An 18,375-nucleotide genomic window follows, 5' to 3' on the forward strand; every position below is an offset into this window, starting at 1 on the left:
TACAAGATTATTTTCTGTCTGAGCTTGTACTGCTTATCTCTGCTTAAAGGGTGATTGTGACAAGAGCTATGGATCTGACTTTGTCTTCAGTGACCATGCAAAGGAACTTATTGTGGGAGAGATTTTTGTTAGAGTCTACAATGAGGTCCCTACCTTCCAACTAGAGGTGAGATGTAGCTAAAAATCTTCCTGTTGAAACCAGTGTTTGGAACACTACTTCTTCCTGTTTATCTGTCTGTCAGTGCAAACAGAATGGAGAAAATACAGAATCGTATGGAAATTTCCTTCAAGATCAGCATGTTATGAGAAAGCTCTTCACTGGAGCAGAATAAATTAAAAGAACAAGTCTGTCATAAGGTGTGCTGCTTCAGCTGTCTTGATGACTTCTCTCTACAAGCTTGTAATGCAGGCACTTGGGTTGATTCAGTAGTTCCAGGAGGTGGTGGTTCTGCCTACTGGCTTTACAATCAATCAATATATATGGGCAAACACACCTGTTGGAGTAGTGGCAGCTTTTTAAGTCTGTGTTTAGATAGAAATAGGGTTAATGTGATCCAGATGTTACAGTGATCATAGAGAAATGTTGCCTGTCTGGAAGAAAGGAATATGTGATATGTAGAAGTTATATGGATACATTTTGTTCTGTTGTGGGTACTGTTGCATCACACAGCTAAAAATGCTCTCATCTCTACTTCAAAGCTTCCTAAAGCATTTGCTGCCAGCCTCTTGGATTACATAGGCTCACAAGCACAGTACCTTCATACACTAATGGCAATAACTCAGACTGGGAAAGTGGAGTCCAACCAACACGGAGATCGCTTACGGAGAGTTGAAATGGCCCTGGAGGCTCTGAGAAACGTCATAAAGCACAGTCCAGGTAGGCTTTAAACTGAACTTCCCCACTATACTCTTCTGTGGACAACCTTAAAAACTGTGGACCTCTGTAGTCTTTAACTTCCAGTGAGAAGGAAGCTTGTTTTGCTGGCTAACAGACTTTAACAGTGCTGGTAAGCCATATAAGCTTGCTGGTTTTTTCATTACCTGGAGACCATTGTCAGTAGATGTAGCAAAATTTTAGGTTAAGTTCAATCCTTATCTGTTTTCATCTCTGAATCACTAGATTTTAACTCTAATTCAATCCTGCTGTTGCTAGGAAGACTGAAACCTCTTGAAAGAAACTTTCTGTAATCCTTCAAAGAATCGTCAACTGATTTTGAAATTACCTTACTCCTTGAACTGAGTACTGTGTATAAGTGGCACCTGTGTTAGGGCCTCAGTAAAGCAAGAGGAGAAGATGCTTTTGAGAGTGGGCACCTAATACTAGCAGTTTTATGAGCAGACATCAGTGTACAGACTGGAAAAGCCTGAGACAAATGATTAGGATGTTTTCCTACTGTATTATATGCTACTTCTAAAAGCAAACCATGCTACTATTGTGGCATCTAATAATAGCTGGTTAGCATGTTCTTTGTGTTTGCAATTATAATCCTGAAAGCAGCTGTTCCTGCTGGAGAAAGCAACCCTGCTCTGAGCTGGGACATTCTGAAAGGGCAAGTGTATTTGAAGACAGGAGGTATTGATGATCAATGATAAATAAAATTATGGAATTTGTTCAGTTATTTTGTAAGAATGCAAGTAACTAGGTAGTCCAAGAACTACATCAGTTACTCTCCTTAGAGAGGGGAGTTACCCTCTGTTTTATGAAATATTGAACTGAAATTCTGTGGAAGCTAGATTAATAGAGGAGTTCATAATTTTCTAACTCTGTAGCAGGTGCTGTCCTGTATGAGCTGTTACTACTACTGTAGTCTTTAACACCTGTCTGTATAATGAGATGTGGGCTTGGGACAGCCTTCACTGAATGCTTTGGCTAGCATGAAGATAACTTATTTGGTCTCTTGCAGGTTCTGAGTGTGAATGCATAGGGCACTTTAAGTTGATATTTTCCCTGCTGCGTGTTCATGGAGCTGGCGTGGTGCAGCAGTTGGCTCTGGAGGTAAAAAACCCAACCAACCAAAAAACAAACCAACCCCCACAAACTCCCAACCTCCTGTGGGGAAACACAAAAGGTGAAAGAGTTTTAGGTGTGAGAAAAAAGCAGTTTTCATGAACAAAGCAGAAGAGTTTAGGCATCAGCTTTAGCTGCAAAAACTTGAAGAAGATACAATTAACAGCAAACAAGGGCATTAAAAACAATGGTTAGAGTTTCTAGGTTTGGCCTAGATAGATTTTGGAGTTGCAAAAAATATGCTTAGGAAGATAGATAAATTTAAGCCTTAGTGTGGAATATTGTGTATTGTTATGTTAAGGCGTAACAAGCCAGCATTGTGCATAGCAGAGGTATGTGCGCTGACTGGGGATTGGTTAAAACAGTTGTCTGTAACTTTTAGAAGCATGCTGATTGGCTAAAAAGCTTTTAAGAATGCTCTGTAACAAGGAAGTCTTTGGATGCCCTTGACAGCGTGAGCTCTGTACCATCTTTGTCTCAACTCGGTGTGTGAGACTGATAACGGAATAAAATAATAAAAGGCTCCTGGAGCGCCTGTCCAGGCTGCCTGTCCCGTTTGTTGCCAAAAACGCCAACACCTCCCTGTCTGGACGCTTTACATAATCACCATAAACAAACCTGATTGTGTAGCTGTTAAGAGTAACATCTAAAAAATACTAAGATGAAGGTTCCAAGGTGTCAGTTTCTCTTTGGAGGAAACATGATACTTTGTGCCTGTGTCTTTTGCATCCTTCTTTTCTGAAGAGACACAAGAATTTCGTGGCAGGAATAAATGTAAATATTGGCTCTATTGGCCAGTGAGGTGGCTGACTTCATACACGGTGTTTTCTGAAAAGTATCTTCATAGCTGGTATATAATAAAGTGTGGTTTCTTATTTTTTTCAGGTAGTGAACATAGTAACAAGTAATCAAGAATGTGTTAACAACATTGCTGAGGCCATGGTTCTTGCTAACTTACTGGCACTCCTGCATTCCTTACCTTCAAGTATGTACCGTAGGATCCTCCATCTTGTAAGACAAAGCGTTTCTAACTCAGAAATTTGTAAGAATGCAGCTGGCTGAGCTTAGCATTGAGTTTTAGGTTAAAACGGTCTTGTTAGCTTTATAGGATAGAGAGCTGGATTATCAAGAGAATCTACAGTAAGAACAAAGCTTTCCTCAGGTTTCCCAGCTGTTGCTGTGCTCCATTCCAGTTGCTCAGCTATTGAAAGCAGTGAAAACAGTACTGCAATACATCCTCAGTGAAACATGGTGTTTCTATGCCCAGTTCTAGTGTATAACACTCTTCAACTACCAGCTATTCCCCTGCCAGATAAGAAAAGCAGAGCTACCAAACAGGAATCACCATTTTTTAAAAGATGACAGGAAGCAGGACTAAAAATAGGTTGGTTTTTTAAAAAAAATGCAAAATTTAGACCAGCTCTGTCATCACACAGGCCCTATGATATGCAGCTAAGTCACTTCTATTCTGTCTACTGATTTAATTATTAGTGACTATCATATCCAAAGCTAACAAGGATGATTTACAAAAATGTTGTGTGTGACCAGTTTTTTGTCTTAAATGGGTGACCTGAAACATATGAATTGCAGATACTGACTACTTCTGATTTGTGTAGTGTTCAATTGACAAATTATTCCTGGGAGTTTAGCTAATTAGCGTCTAATTAAGAAGTTACGCTGTACTAGAATGTGTGATTAATTTGACATTCCTTAACTAATGTAGTTTAGCCAGAAGTTCCTAAGCTTGAAATTGTCCTAAGCTTTATTGCACTTTTGATACAGTTTTCTGTTAAGATCAGTTACATTTATCTTTACTTTTTTATTCTCTGTGACGCAAAATTCTTTGTGTTTTTTATTTTGGCAGGTCGGCAGCTTGTCCTTGAAACTTTGTATGCTTTGACATCTAGCACAAAAATAATTAAAGAGGCCATGGCAAAAGGTACATTATTACACTGAAAGCAAATGTTTCTGCAACAATGGACCTAAAGTGCATGGAGTGGCCACTCTTCCCTTTAGAATAATCAGTATGGAATTGGAGAATTTCTACTACTTGTGACCAGAAAAAAAACCAATTGAGTGCTTCCTATCTCTCTGTTACAGGTGCTTTAATCTACTTACTAGATATGTTCTGCAACTCAACTCATCCACAGGTCCGAGCCCAAACGGCAGAACTTTTTGCCAAAATGACTGCAGATAAGCTGGTGGGTCCAAAGGTAAGAATCTTAACAGCTCATGTTGGAACTCTTTGTTGGTGTTACCTGCATCTCTCTAAAGATGAGCAAAAAAATCCTCTTCTGTGTCTGAAATATCCATGTAATCAGATGTAATATCCATGTAAGGGCAATCAGGCTTTTTCAGAATAAATTAGCTTTTAATCTGTGAGCAGACTTCTGGACGTTGCTGTATGTACAGTAGCTTGCATAAGCAATTTGGTTTCCATTTGTAATGACTTTTAACAGTAGAGACCTAGATTTCAGTGTCAGTGGCTATTTGAAATGATAGCAGTATTTTATTTTATGGTGTTGTGGTCTAGCAGTTGACAGTTCTAGCATTACAGACAAATGGACATTGTGGAGTTTTCTATTTCCTAGTCAGTTTGTCCTGTCAGTTAGTTTGTCTTATGATACACTAAATGTCATTTATGTTCATCCTTTCTAGGTTAGAATTACATTAATGAAATTTTTACCTGGAGTCTTCATGGATGCCATGAGAGACAACCCTGAAGCTGCTGTTCATATCTTTGAGGGAACTCATGAAAATCCAGAATTAATTTGGAATGACAGCTCCAGAGAGAGAGTATCAACAACAGTTCGAGAAATGATGCTTGAGTATGTGGAAACCTACTGACTCAGTTATCTTTAACTGAGACATTCTCTTAGTGGCAGTAAACCAGAGTTGCTGTAGAAGAACTGTGAGACCGAGCTCTGCCTGTAAAAAGTAGAATTCTTGGAAGCCAGACTTCCATGAAACAAACTTGTTCATTGTTTGTGTACTGTACCTGTAACTGAGTGATGCAGGTACAGTTCGTGCACAGTTCAGGTATTTGCTTACTGCTGTAAGATTTGGAGGGGTCCAGTGGGGGGAGAATGGGGCTTAGAAGCTGGAACTGCTTTACAATGATGGAGGGAGACTGAGGTGTCGAGTAGAGAAGACAACTGCTTTCTTTTCCTGCTCATTAAAATTTACTTTCTTTTTAAAGGCACTTTAAACTTCAGAGGGACAACCCTGACACTAACTGGAAGGTAAAAATGTACTGTTTCTGCTTTGAGTGTGTCCAGGGAGGCTATAAGCCACATGATAATAGATGCATGTATGTGACTCTGACAGGCTTTTCTCTGAAAGTAGTAACAGGAATTCACTGCTGTGCTGTGAACATAATTGTTCAAAACTGAAAACATTACTGGTTTAATGTCGAATCGATGCTTTTGTTACTACGTGTACCTTGAATTTAGATGCTTACTGGTAAAACCACTGTCAGCATACTCTGAATGTTCTGATAGTCCAGGTCATTCTAAAACACATAAAAAATCAGCAACAAAGGAAAATACTGGTTTGCTGGAAAAAATCCTGTCACTGCACAGCCATAATAAACTTGATCCCGGTAAATGTGAGGTAACTTTAGTAAGTCACCGAGTCTCAAAAAATATTTGAGTCCTGAGCCATTCCCTGACATCAGGCCTATCAATGAGGTGTTTCAGTATGTGGTAATCCCCAGTATCTCTGAAAAGCTAGACATGACTTCCTCCCAACAGTAAACCAGTTTCTAAACACATCATGATGGCTATTTTGATCCAGTTGAAAACTGGAAACTTCCTTGGATTGATGGTGAGAAACCTTTCCTGGAAGTGTGCAAGAAAGGAGGAAAGGGCTGTTTCGTCATCAGCCTTGTTGCTGGTACTTCTCTTGAACTTGGGTTTGCCACTCTTGCAGGTGTAGCTTCAGTTACTTGTGTTCTTAGAAAGAAAAGTTCACTGTAGTGGTACTGCCTGCACTGCACTGTTCTTTCTACTGTCACTTCTTACCTCGTGTTCTGTCAAGATGAGGGTTTATTGGTCTTGCACAGCTCTGTTTAGGAGGATGCAGTTAGTGACCCTGACCACTTAGAGCAACGGTTTTAGCTCTCACAAATACCCTTGTCAATAACTTCTGCTTTACAATTCAACAGCTGCCTGAAGACTTTGCTGTGGTGTATGGTGAGGCAGAAGGTGAACTTTCAGTGGGAGGAGTCTTCCTCAGGATTTTTATTGCCCAGCCGGCCTGGGTTTTACGGAAACCAAGAGAATTTCTCATTGCACTGTTGGAAAAGTTTACTGAACTACTGGAGAAAAATAACCCCCATGTAAGATGGTTTTTTCTGGTTCTATGCTTTGAATTTGTTTAGCATTTTTAAGTTTTTTGTCTTTTAGTGTCTGATTAACTTAGATTCTCACACTTTCTTCCCATCATGAGTGGGGTTTTCTGTCTGCTTTCTGACTCTCTGTAAAAGCCTGTTGATATGTTTAGGCAACTTTTGAACATGAGTTGGATTTTTAAAGTCCCTGAAGCTATAGAATTAGCTTTAGTTAAGTCTTAGAGACTTATTTTGTGCTAGAGATGAGGCTTAACAAATGAAGTGTCTTTTAGTTATTCTATGACTGACCAACCTAAAAAAATGGCATTTGTTCTACACCACCTATTTTCTGCTCTTGAGATTTCTGTTGTCCTTCTGCAACGCTAACTTCCCATTCTGGTGTAAATTATGTGACCTACAGAAAGCTGCCACCTAACAGTGTAATGAGTACAGCAAATGTGTTACAGTTTGAAAATTAATTCTTAAACAGTGTTCAGACAGATTCTGGGTTAGACTTGCAGGATGGAAACTAACTTGCATGTTGAATAAAACAGGCATCTTTATTACAAAGATGTGATAGCAGTTTATAGAGGCATGGAGAATACACAAGGCATGATGAGTGCTTCTGCACAGACTGCAGAACCCTTTAGGAATTCAGGTGGTCAGCTGGACATCCATGCTGTCATGATTCCACTGAGCAACTTAGCCAGATACTGAATTCTCAAGATGCTGAAATAGTGCTTAGGAATTCCCGTGTGGTCTGCCTTTGTGGAACTAGTGAATGTTTGCCACTATTGGAGCTGATAATCGTGTTTTTAACTTGTTATTTTAACAGTTTGAGAGCAAAGTGACATAAAAACATGAGAGAAAAAAAATCTATAATGCAGAGCAAGTGACAAATGTTGTTACTATGATGATACATAAGGCTTTACTGAGTTACACTTTCTGTTGATTTTCAATTTTCTGCAGGGGGAAACTTTAGAAACCATTACCACAGCAACTGTGTGCCTGTTCAGTGCCCAGCCTCAGCTAGCTGATCAAGTTCCTCCTCTTGGTCATCTTCACAAGATAATCCAGGCTATGAATCACAAGAACAATGCCATTCCTAAAAGTGCCATTCGTGTCATGCACGTATTGTCAGACAATGAGGTACTGAATCTTCTAAATGCTTGAGGGGAGAAAAGCATAGCTGGAGTTATTTGTATTGTTTAGTAGTGTTCCTAAAAGGGCATTATTCTAACTATAAATACTGTGTAACAAGTGAGCAGGGACCTATACCTGACTAAACCAATGGATTAAACACTGAGAAATTTATGGTGTTGGCTGACCATATCTGTAGTAACCATTAATCTTGGCATAAAATAAAGTCCTTGGGATGTTTGTCTCTCTACAGCTTTGTGTTAGAGCAATGGCATCACTGGAGACCATTGGCCCTCTCATGAATGGAATGAAAAAGAGATTGGATATAATTGGGATAGCCTGTGAAACACTGAATCGAATGTTTCAGAAGGAACAAACTGACTTAGTTGCCCAAGTAAGTAGTACATTCTCAGACTGTAAAAATGTGGTATTTTTATATTAGGGTATATCTAAACTGTTCAACTTAAACGGCATCTGGGAAGCCTCCTGGACACTTAATGAATGTGCTTTTCTTGTTGGAAAAGCTTTTATCTAAAATGCAGACAGACCTGTCCAAGGATGTTACCTGAGCACTGAAGCTTAATGCACAGGGTAGTGTTGTGTCCACTGAGAAAGTGTAGTGGAATGCCAACTAACTGAATTGAGTTTACACCTAGACAGAGCAGAACTGCTGGACAGTATCTTTGCTTTCTCTTGTTTGTATTCATACAGCTCAAGAAAAATGGACTCGTCTTGGCATTTGTAGTAATAGCTGTTGGCACTTTTGGTTCACACTAATGCTTGTAATATAAAACATCTGTATACAACTTCCTGGACTGTGTTAAGACAACTCATTTGGGTATGTTTGCAGGCTTTGAAAGCAGATTTGGTCCCTTATCTTCTAAAGCTGCTTGAAGGTATTGGTCTTGAGAACCTGGAAAGCCCATCTGCAACAAAAGCTCAGATTGTTAAAACTCTGAAATCCATGTCTCGCAGCCTGCAGTATGGGGAACAGGTGAGTACTGACAAGTGCTTATCTGGGCTTTGACGCTTGGTAGATCAAATTCTGAACGTCCCTTGTTGAATCTTCTGGCTGTTACGTGCAGCATTCCACCTAAAATGTTAGCATTCTGCAACTACAAAATTATTATGGTTTGGAATGTCTTAATATCTTGCTTGTGGAGAACTCACTGGTTCAATGCATGTGAGGAGCACTAATAAAAAAGACAAATCCCAAGTGCAGAAATGTTCTATAAGCTGGTTAGCTTTAACAGACAACTCTTTAGAACTTGTGTAATTAATGTAAATTGCTTTTTTGTTTTCTGAGTAAATACATAACTGCAGCAGCTTTATGGATGTATATTTAAGTTGGTAAATTTGTCCCAGTAACTGCACTAGTTCTCGATGCCTTTTTTTTACCCTTCTGTTGAAAGCTTTCTCAAGGGGAGGAAACTGGGAATTGGTCTTTCTTCCAAGTATCCCCTGTCTTGCTATAGTACAGGAAAAGTCCTGTTCTCCCTCAGCTGTCAGTGTGTGGCAAGGGGCTGCTTGCAGGGTTTCTTTTCCTTGTCAACTTTTTAGGGAATGAGGGGACAAAGTCAAGCTACCAAATTACTTTTTTGAGCATTGTGTTCAGCTGCACAATTCACATGGAAAAGCAAGTCTCCCTGGAAATGTGCGTGAGTTCTGTATCGCAGCCTGAACAACTGCTCTGTGATGTAATCCCTTCAGAATCGTTTGCCTCTAGAAAATGAGTTTGTTTGCCTAGAACATGACAAACAGCGCTTGCTCACGGTGTTAATTTCTTGAAATACGTAGGTAAATGAAATTCTGTCCCGTTCTTCTGTGTGGAGTGCCTTCAAGGATCAGAAACACGACTTGTTCATTTCTGATACACAAACATCAGGATACCTCACAGGTTAGCAACTCTTTCCTGTTTATGTCCTGAATTATACTGAACTGTTACTTAATTGTCACACTGGACTCTGGAGATAGTTTATCCCCAGGAGCTAGTGCCATCATGTGGTCTGAACATTCAGTGCTGTAAAAATACAGTAAGTTTTTAAAACACTTACTAAAAGGTAAAATTCATGCTGGTTGAGAATGTATTTTGCTGCATAGTCTTTGCTGTACAGGCTTAGCAATAGAATCTGGACACTGGCAAGACTTGCAAGTACTCTGTAGTGATAAAGCAGAGATGTAATTGAAACTGATGAATGACAGTAGCTTTCCATGCTTTCTCAGGATCAGTCTACTTCAGTTCTAGAACAAAAGTTTTTCAACAGTTGGAGGGATGTGTAAACTGTCTTCAGAATCACTCAGACTGTCTGTATTAGTTGGCTGTGTGAATTAACACTGCTTTAGTGTTAGGCAGGTAGTTGTACTGTTGGAAAAGTTGGAATGCTAATAGGTTGGAGTTTGAGGCTGTGTTCCATCCAGAATCAGTGGCCTGCCAGGGTGGCCATGTGCCTGTAAGCAGAGCTTGCAGCATATACTTCACTGCAGCAGTGGTGCACCTTGAGTGGGTGCCATGCTGGTGCCACCAAGATTGAAATGGCACCCCAGAGGTGCCACCTCAGTCCCACCAACAGTGAAGAAGAGCATTTTAGCTGTGTGTGCTGTGCACTGTGTGCACACTAAGGTTAGCAGCTGATGGGAACTTCCTTGCACACTGCAGACATAATCCCAGATCAGTTATGTCACAGCAAATCAAGTCCTGGTTCTTCCTTTGCTCATGCAGCCCTTGACAGACACAGCATCACAGTCCAAAACAAAACTACCACATAAAACATTTTCAGATACAGCAAATAATGATATTGCAGCAAACTTTGTCTAAAGCAACACATGATGCAAGCTTCTGACTCCTCAGTAGCCATTAGCTGAAGAAACACTTTGTCTTAAAAGCTTTGCCTCACAGGTGAGGTTTTAAAGTCCTTTGTGACAAGCCAGTATGGACACATCATGTGCCACATGGAACTTTCTCATCTAACCCAATATAGGAGTCTTGGTAAAGCTTTTGAGCATAACTGAACTAATGAGGTATAAATCAGATGGCCAAAGTTTTTCTTGCAAGATAATAGCATGTATTTTGAGAAAATGAAGCAAGAGCCTTTCAAGTCAGGAATTACACATTCTAGTAGTTGCTTAAATTTTGAGAGTAGGTATATTGCAACACGTGATGCATTTTCTCACACAGGACTCCATGCTTTAGCTCTGAACCGGAGTTTTTTGGGGTTTGTACCGTTTAATGCCACTTTGACAAAGAACACTGGAACTGATTCACTTTGTACTGAATTTCCTTGCTATTTCTTAAATACTATAAATTTAGAAATAGGAAGAAAATGCTGACTGATTACTGGCCAAGAACTGAAACTATACCAGATGTGGTCAGGCTTGAGACTGGGGGCAATACAGTTTTCCAATTGCCTTAAGGCCTGTGCTGCTTTTAAATTGCCTAATGTTTAAATGCTTGCCAATGTAGAATGAAGGTGCTGTACAAATGCAAAGTGTAGATGGAAACCAAGCTTTATTTTTAACCTCTCTTATCTTGTATTCTGCCTTATGTCTTGCTTCAAATTGCTTTGCTATTTGCACTTCCCTTGAAACTTCCCTTGCTTATTTCTCTTCCCTCAGGTGTCTCTTCTCCTTCCCTTCTAACTGGCAGCAGTCCCCTTCACCTGAGAAGTGGGCTTTAGATCTGCTGTGTCAGGCAGCTTGCTAACTTCTGTGTAGCTCTCTAAAGCAGGTAGATACCACCTCGCAGAACGCACACTGCGCTCGCTGCATTCCGAGTAACAGATGCATGTCCTAGAGCTGTACAAATGCGTGGTCCCAAACTGCCCCACACCAATACCCTTGCCTGCCTCGAGCACACAGGAGCACTACACTGCCAACTGCACTGGCTGGTACTTGCTGGTACTACACAGGAACTCAGCTTCAGAACTATGTTAGGAATCCTGCAGAATGGAAAAGCTTGAGGCACAAGATAACTATGGGCAACTTTTGCACTAGGATGTGTGACAGTGGGTGTGACACTTGGCAGGTTCCACTGATGGGCTGGCAAAGAGAGGTCGTCTCCTGCAGCCAGAGAGCTTTTTATTGCCACAGGCACTGCTTGCTTTGCTCTCTGCCTTGCAGTATAGTGTGGGACTGTTTGCAGGGAGGCAAACCCTGCTCTGATGTTCTGGCTCTGGGCTGTAGTTTGAGAAAGAAGGGTGGGGCAGGAAGGAATAGTAAATTTGGGAGAACTCAGTGAAGATGGCTTAAAGGGGAAGAGTACAGGACCGAGCAGAGCTTAGTATGTTGAGCATTGACAGTGTAGGCTGGAGGTGTAACACCAAGTTGATCGCTGTATTGGTGCAGGAATGTGTTGTGAATGATCAGTTTTCTAGTCACTAATCTGATAAAAATTACTGTTAAAACACCTCATGCTGCAACATAAATTTTTATTGCATTTGTTGAAAGTTTCTATATGACTAAATTTTTAATTCCAGGCTTTGAGGGAGAGGGCCTTTGCCTGCAGTGCAAAACTGATTGCCCCTATAGTAATCAACATGGAGACTTAGTAATGGTATGAGTCCTGCATCTCCAGTACAGAATTTGTGTATCCCAAGAATGCTGTCACTTTATTCCAACTGAAGGCACAAAATGCTGGCTAGACGAGCTTTAGGCAGTTCTGCTTCTTTATGAGGCAGCCCATTGTACTTCCAGGAACTATGCAGCTGGGAAAAACCTTTACAACACTGAAAAGATACGCAAGGAGCCCAGTAGTGGAACACATGCCTGACCTCACTTTAATTCCATGGCAGGGCCTTTCTTTAGAAAAGGAACTCTTTACTGCTGCTTCTATGATGGCAGGTGAGATGGGTAATGCAGGTGGGTGGGGGTCCTCTGTAACTTATTTGGCATATCAGAATAAAAAAACACTGAGCAAGCCCAAAAATGGCCCCCCACAAGCTATTCCACTTGGTTGACTAAGAAGTCTTAGTTTCTAGTGTTCCTAGATTTCAAAGAATCTAAAGAAAAAGTCTTAAATGTTCTTGTGTAAGGTGTCTGGTTGACTTAGATGATGTATCTGAGTGTTACCAGAGGGAATAAAGCTGTTCAGTCACCCCAGTAGAAGGAAAACTAATCCCCAGTACTTGTTTTCCTCCCAAAAGGCCCTGGAGTTGCTGGTTACCTCACTGCAGGGACGACATCATCCGTAATGCCCAACGTACCACCCCCGGTAGACAACGAAGTGGGAGATGTCAGCTAAGGACTGGAAATCCTTGTGGAAGAGACAAAGGCAGACTGGCCAGTGACGAGGAACAGCACTTCCCTCCAATACATTGAAGTGAACTTACTGCCTTGCCAGGTGTTTATGACAGTGTTATTCCTTTTTTCTATGACTTTTTTTTTCTAGGAAAAGTCAGTGATTCTAACTACCACACTGTAACACAAGAAAGCACTCTGTGGATCAGCTGAAATGGGTACACAAGAATTTTTTCTTGTTGTACATAAGCACATTTTGTTCCTTTATATTTGTTTACAAGACTGTGAATCAAACTTTCCTAGTTTTTATATTTTATGAATTAGCATGACTGGAGTTGATCTACAGTCTAAAGGAATTGGGCTAAAATAACTTTGACCTCACCAACCCCACTAAAAGGGCATCCCTTCCTTTCTCAGTCTGATGTGATCACTCCATTGAACATGACCTGAAAGGGTTTGTCCCTGCACCAGTTCACTCATGTCCTTAATCATTAACATTACCTTCTTCCTTGGATCAAACAGCATTAGACATTTGTACGTATAACTGGCTTGACCAAATTGACAAAGCTTCAGCAAAAAAACCTTAAAAAGTTGACATGTTATGTAAGAAATTAGTGTAATTGTGAAATGTTCTATACATTATCCAGTATATAAAAACTTTCTATATTGAGTGTACATTATACAGATCATTCATATGTACATAAAATTTTAAAATAAAGGGAATTAAGAGCCTTGTTAATGAGATAAAGGTGGTGTTCTTGTGTAGCTGTTCTTTGAAAGTGTGGAAAATGAGGGCAGTCAGAGACCCTAATTGGAAGGTGGCTAAATACAATCCCTGGGTGTTCTTGGTTGGAAAAACACATTGTGTAGGTTTTGACAGCCTGGACCAGAACTCCTGAAACACATGTAGTTGTAGAGTGCAGGTGGATTTGTGTTTGAAGTGCATTTCAACCACTGACCTGCTGACACTCTCAACTTCCTAGAAAACATTCTTGTCAGGAAGCAAGAGGAAACTAAGGTGAATGGAAATGTAAACAAGAATTTCTGCTTTCTCAAAAGAGGTGTTACAATCTTGATTTTAGGTATAATGAAAGAAACTTCATGGAATGCTTCCAGTTCTAGGTACTCTGCTGCTGTGCCCCCCTGAGTGACCACAGCAGCTGTAACTGGACACCCTTCAGGTGAGCACTTGGCTCTGGGCTCAAAGACAGGACTGACCACAGCCTCATCCTAAAGGCTGAGCCAAGCAGAATGTGTTCTCTCCAGGCTCCAACAGGAAGGAGCTTGACGGGGGGCTTGTTTGTTCATGCAAACAGTAAAACCTTGTGTCTTTAACTTAATTACCCTTAATTTACCCACCCTGTATAAGTTGAAAAGTGATTATCCTAACTCCAGGAAGGAGAGCTACCACTGGTGCAGTGTGCTGTGATCTGCCTGGTTCTGTTCCTGCACGGGCAAGTTCTCTTGAAGTAACTCAGGTCAAAGGGGATTGGTACAGGAGCAGAACTGAGCAACTCTGACCTTCAAGAACTTCATAGAGGTGTGTCGGGCACAAATGGCAGAGCCTGTTCTGGTAGCAGCAGAGGCCATGAACTGCACCCTGACACTGCTGCTGCCAGCCAAAACATCAGATCCTTAGGGAGGAAGGTGCCACCTGAGCTTAGGCATATTTAAGAAAGGGTGAGAGCAGCTGGAACCAGGAGGCAGGGAGGAGGCTTGTGAGGGTGCACAAAAGGAAAGACAGGAAGAAGAATGCAAGGGAAGACAAAAGGGACATCTCTAAGGAAAAATGGGAGGAGATCCATTTGGAGAAGCACTGCAGATTAGTAAGCAAGCAGTAGCAGACAAACAGCTACATGTGACCCAAGCTTCCTGTGCTGCCCTGAGCCTCACTTGAGGGGAGCTGGGGGAAGGACTGCAGCTGAGCTTTGGAAAAGAAAAAGCAAGGTACTCTACCTCCAGTGTTTGTCGTTTATCAAAATTAAAAGTTTAGCCTAGCTTGCAATAAATTAGATTGTCTGGGCCTTCTGACTCAAAACTGCTTTGTCTACAATGAAAGAATAAAGGGCTTTGATTCAGAACAAAGAAAATACTTTAGGCCTGTTAGAAAATGGATTTTATTTAGTGTTATAAAGAACCCAGGTAAGTTATTTATATGGCATTCTGCAAATCCTTAAAAGCAAGCCCATAATAATTAAGTGTAATGAGGGTAAATAGTGAGAGAAGAATTGCTTCCAGTTAGAATCGAGTTTTTGTACTCATCCAATTTTACCTTAGATAGCATTATTACACTAAAACTTTCCTAAGACTTCCCTCCATTTGAGAAGGCTTTATGCTGACATTAGATTTTTGCAGTGAGCTTCTTTGACTGGTCCAGGAGTTCCCACCTTGCAATTGTTGAGAGATGAACTTCATCCGGCCCATCTGCCAGGCGCAAGGTCCGTATGTACGCAAACCTGTGGGGGGAGGGCTGAGTTAGGGCTGGGTTCCTGACCTGCCTCAGCAGCCACACAGGCTCACACAGGAGGGCTCAGCACTGTTTTTGCTACAGCTGCCCTTTTGACACTCCATGCTTTGATAAGTGCTAGCACATGGGAGATACTGCAGCAAAATCTTCCTGGCAGGATTGAGATGGGTGGGCTGGGAATTAAGAAGTTTTGCTTCTCCCCAAGGCCGTAGGGAATAACACTAAGCTTTAGAAGCACATCCTCTTCACTGCTGATAAGAACTATTTTAGGTCCAGTTCCAGCTTTTATTTTTTGTAAGGCTAATTACACTATAAAAACAATTGTTCTAAATTTTATAGCTTAAAGGGACATGCACTATTATTTCATGCTGAGATGAAACAGCATGTACTGGTGTTATAAGTTATTGTAAAAGGAATGGTTAGAATCTACAGGAAATCTCCCTTTACTCACATAAATGCCAAAGGAAAATCCTGAGAAACTCCAGCTCCACCACACACTTGAACTGCACAGTCAATCACTTTAAGCACAGCTCGTGGAACAACCACTTTGGTCATGGCTACCTGTAGTTAGAAGAGAACTCACAGTATCAGTAATAGTTTCATAAGCAAGTGAAAATATTTACCCAACACTTCTGCTGAATATTGGTATCTCTCAGTACATTCCTTCCTGTTGGGGTTGGATGAGAGCTCCGCTGTTCCAGTTCCCTCGGGTATTGGAAACAGTTTTACCGTCACCCAAAACTATCTTACTGTGTTGAGACAAGCAAGCAATACTTGAACAGATTCTACTCTATTTCTGAGATCACTCCCCCAATCTTCTGACAATTAAAAGCATATCTTAAGGCTGTTTTCAACATGGATTTATACTCTACAATTAGAATGTTTAACAGTATGTTTTAGCTGAATGCACAGGCATGGCATCTGCCAAGTCCTAGCTACCAAAAAAATAAAATTTACCTCTTTTCTTGCTCTTCTGTTGCCCAACATGTCTATCTTGTGGGCTGTTTGTAGTGTGAGCAGGCGAGCCTGTTCTATGCTAAGGCGGCATTCTGCAATCCAGTGGGCAACAACTTCCTGCAGAACACAAAGCCAACATCAGGACATCAGTTAATGCCTCTGAGCACAGAGGAGCTGTGGAGCTGCCCCTCTTCCTCAGCACGTGCACGTTCAGGTAACCTAGAGCCACTTGTGTGCAAATTAAAGCATCTCTAATATGAGGCATAATAAAGAAAGCGTTTTATTGACAGAAATACTAAAGAGAGAGCAATTCTTCTCCTGCCAGGAAAGAAGAAAGAGGGAAAAACTGGATTTTGGCACCTGATCAGACCCACTGCATATTGGCTGTTTTCCTGAAGCCCTTCCATGCCTGCTTTTTCCTCCCTGCTTTCCTTTACCTATTACCATTCCTCACAGCCCTCTATCCATGTAATAAACCCCAGTATACAAAAACGGGGTGAAAGGGGAGAGGAATTCCTTGTTTTCCTTAAACTGCTGAGGGTAGCGTGCCACACAGCGAGGCGAACAGCTGCAGGGTGGTGTCTGCTGTATCTGCCTCATGATAAATTAGTAACTGGATCCAAAATGAAGTTATGATCTTAGCAGCCCTTCCCTGCTCTTCTTGGCTAATTGCCCCCTGCAGCCAGCATACCACAGGAGAAACGAATCTGTGATGCTTGTCAGTGCATTCTGACAAGTTCTGTTTGGAGCCTGTGGATTTTGTAGCTTTGGCAGGTCACCAAGCAAAGGTGCAGCACTTGCTTCTGTGCAAAGTCTGGAGGCTCAGCTTGACTGGTGCCAGCAAAGATGGTCTGAACCTGGGTGGGGTGTCCAGTTCTCTTAACAGCTCCTGGGGTCATTAATGGGAACAGGCACCCTGGTACTCAAGGCAGCCGCCAGCCTCACCTTGTCCTTAGCCATCCTTGCTGTGAAGAACCTGCATGGGCTCTGCAGCTGCCTCCAGGTCGTGCCTGTGGCTTCATCAAACATCACTGTTACTTTAACAACTTTTGGAGAACCAGAGTGTGCCTCAAGCAGTTCTTACTAATTCTAGGTTAAGGTGGTGAATGGAAGTTTGGCAATTACATATCTGTTTTCCAGTCATGTGAAGTTGCTCCCTCTGGATCTGCACAAACAATTTGCTACAATCTGTGCCAGATGCTAATTCAATTTCCTCTTTCCATTGCTTTTACTTATTTCTTCCAGTAAAGTCATCCTAGCTGTTGGGTAAGACTAAAGAACACTTGAAATGTGACAGGCCAACTACCCAAGTCTGATGGTTCCTATATAAAGCAAACTGTCATATTTTTATTATTTTAGCAAGCTCTTGCTCATGAAACAGTATTTCAATTCCAGAGCGAGATAAGAGCAAGAATCTCCAGTATGCCTTTGATGTGGTCTGTGCTTTCATAAACAACTACAAATATTTGATCAAAGAAATAAAATTTTCAGTGAAATTTAGACTCCTGAGTGTCTCCAGTGATCATGAATGGGGACATCCAGGTGACAGAAGGGATACACAGAAATGGTGAATTTGGATTGTAACTGCAGAAAGATAAGCTGTATGCCTGAAAAAATGCCTGTCCAAATTGATCAGGGAAAGCAGAGAGCAACACACAGTGACAAATTCCATATTCAAATCCAGCAAAGGATATCCAATTCATTGCACATTGCAAGGGGGAAAAAAAAAGATGCTGTAGGTTATGGCAAAAAAATGGGAGCCTTGCAATGTGGGGGTTTTTTTGTCCTTTGTCACCCAAGGCTTTACAAATAGGAATTCAAGGTTAGGGCACGGCTGCTGCCATGTCCATTATCAGAGCTACAAGGCTGTGGATGGGCAAAACAAAGGTCAGTGTCTGGAGTGTGCGAACTGAGCCAGAGAGGGAAGGTGCTTACGTGCTGATAGAGTTTCTTGCCGAAGGTCTCGCGCTGAGCCGCGCGCTGGCACAGGATCTCCAGAGCAGCTTCGGCCGCCCCGAGAGACCGCATGCAGTGATGGATCCGGCCCGGCCCCAGCCGGCCTTGAGCTATCTCAAACCCCCTGCCCTCACCTGGTTGGAAAGAAAAACAGGCACTGCAGACTCTGTGATTCCCTCTTGAAAGGATCCAAGGCTCCAAGCAGAAGTGGCCCCACAGCACCAGAGCTAGAAGCTGCTTTAAAGCTTATTTTGCAGAACTGTTGCTTGTTTACTCCAACCAGAT

General features: G+C 41.5%; 2 protein-coding genes across 4 annotated transcripts in view; one reads left to right on the top strand and one right to left on the bottom strand.

The window, feature by feature from the left end:
- DNAJC13 (DnaJ heat shock protein family (Hsp40) member C13) overlaps nucleotides 1–13,458 on the top strand; it is a 57,814-nt gene extending 44,356 nt beyond the window's left edge. For all 3 annotated transcript variants that reach the window (XM_069007458.1, XM_069007459.1, XM_069007460.1), the window contains 14 exons: nucleotides 50–166; nucleotides 700–877; nucleotides 1,905–1,996; nucleotides 2,894–2,993; nucleotides 3,873–3,947; nucleotides 4,109–4,221; nucleotides 4,667–4,836; nucleotides 5,208–5,250; nucleotides 6,174–6,347; nucleotides 7,308–7,487; nucleotides 7,732–7,872; nucleotides 8,329–8,472; nucleotides 9,276–9,375; nucleotides 12,617–13,458. In XM_069007458.1, coding sequence (XP_068863559.1) covers nucleotides 50–166; nucleotides 700–877; nucleotides 1,905–1,996; nucleotides 2,894–2,993; nucleotides 3,873–3,947; nucleotides 4,109–4,221; nucleotides 4,667–4,836; nucleotides 5,208–5,250; nucleotides 6,174–6,347; nucleotides 7,308–7,487; nucleotides 7,732–7,872; nucleotides 8,329–8,472; nucleotides 9,276–9,375; nucleotides 12,617–12,714 — 1,725 coding nt within the window. In that variant the 3' untranslated portion in view covers nucleotides 12,715–13,458. The remainder of the gene's footprint in view (nucleotides 1–49; nucleotides 167–699; nucleotides 878–1,904; nucleotides 1,997–2,893; nucleotides 2,994–3,872; nucleotides 3,948–4,108; nucleotides 4,222–4,666; nucleotides 4,837–5,207; nucleotides 5,251–6,173; nucleotides 6,348–7,307; nucleotides 7,488–7,731; nucleotides 7,873–8,328; nucleotides 8,473–9,275; nucleotides 9,376–12,616) is intronic.
- Nucleotides 13,459–14,803: 1,345 nt separating this feature from the next.
- Nucleotides 14,804–18,375, bottom strand: part of ACAD11 (acyl-CoA dehydrogenase family member 11) — a 29,758-nt gene continuing 26,186 nt past the window's right edge. Inside the window, exons 17-20 of the mRNA XM_069007462.1 lie at nucleotides 18,070–18,224; nucleotides 16,135–16,251; nucleotides 15,629–15,738; nucleotides 14,804–15,166 (exon numbers count right to left, since the gene is read on the bottom strand). Of these exons, the coding sequence (XP_068863563.1) occupies nucleotides 15,052–15,166; nucleotides 15,629–15,738; nucleotides 16,135–16,251; nucleotides 18,070–18,224 (497 nt within the window). The 3' untranslated portion in view covers nucleotides 14,804–15,051. The remainder of the gene's footprint in view (nucleotides 15,167–15,628; nucleotides 15,739–16,134; nucleotides 16,252–18,069; nucleotides 18,225–18,375) is intronic.

The sequence above is a fragment of the Aphelocoma coerulescens genome, chromosome 2 (genome assembly GCF_041296385.1).
Source record: "Aphelocoma coerulescens isolate FSJ_1873_10779 chromosome 2, UR_Acoe_1.0, whole genome shotgun sequence".
Lineage (NCBI taxonomy): Eukaryota > Metazoa > Chordata > Aves > Passeriformes > Corvidae > Aphelocoma > Aphelocoma coerulescens.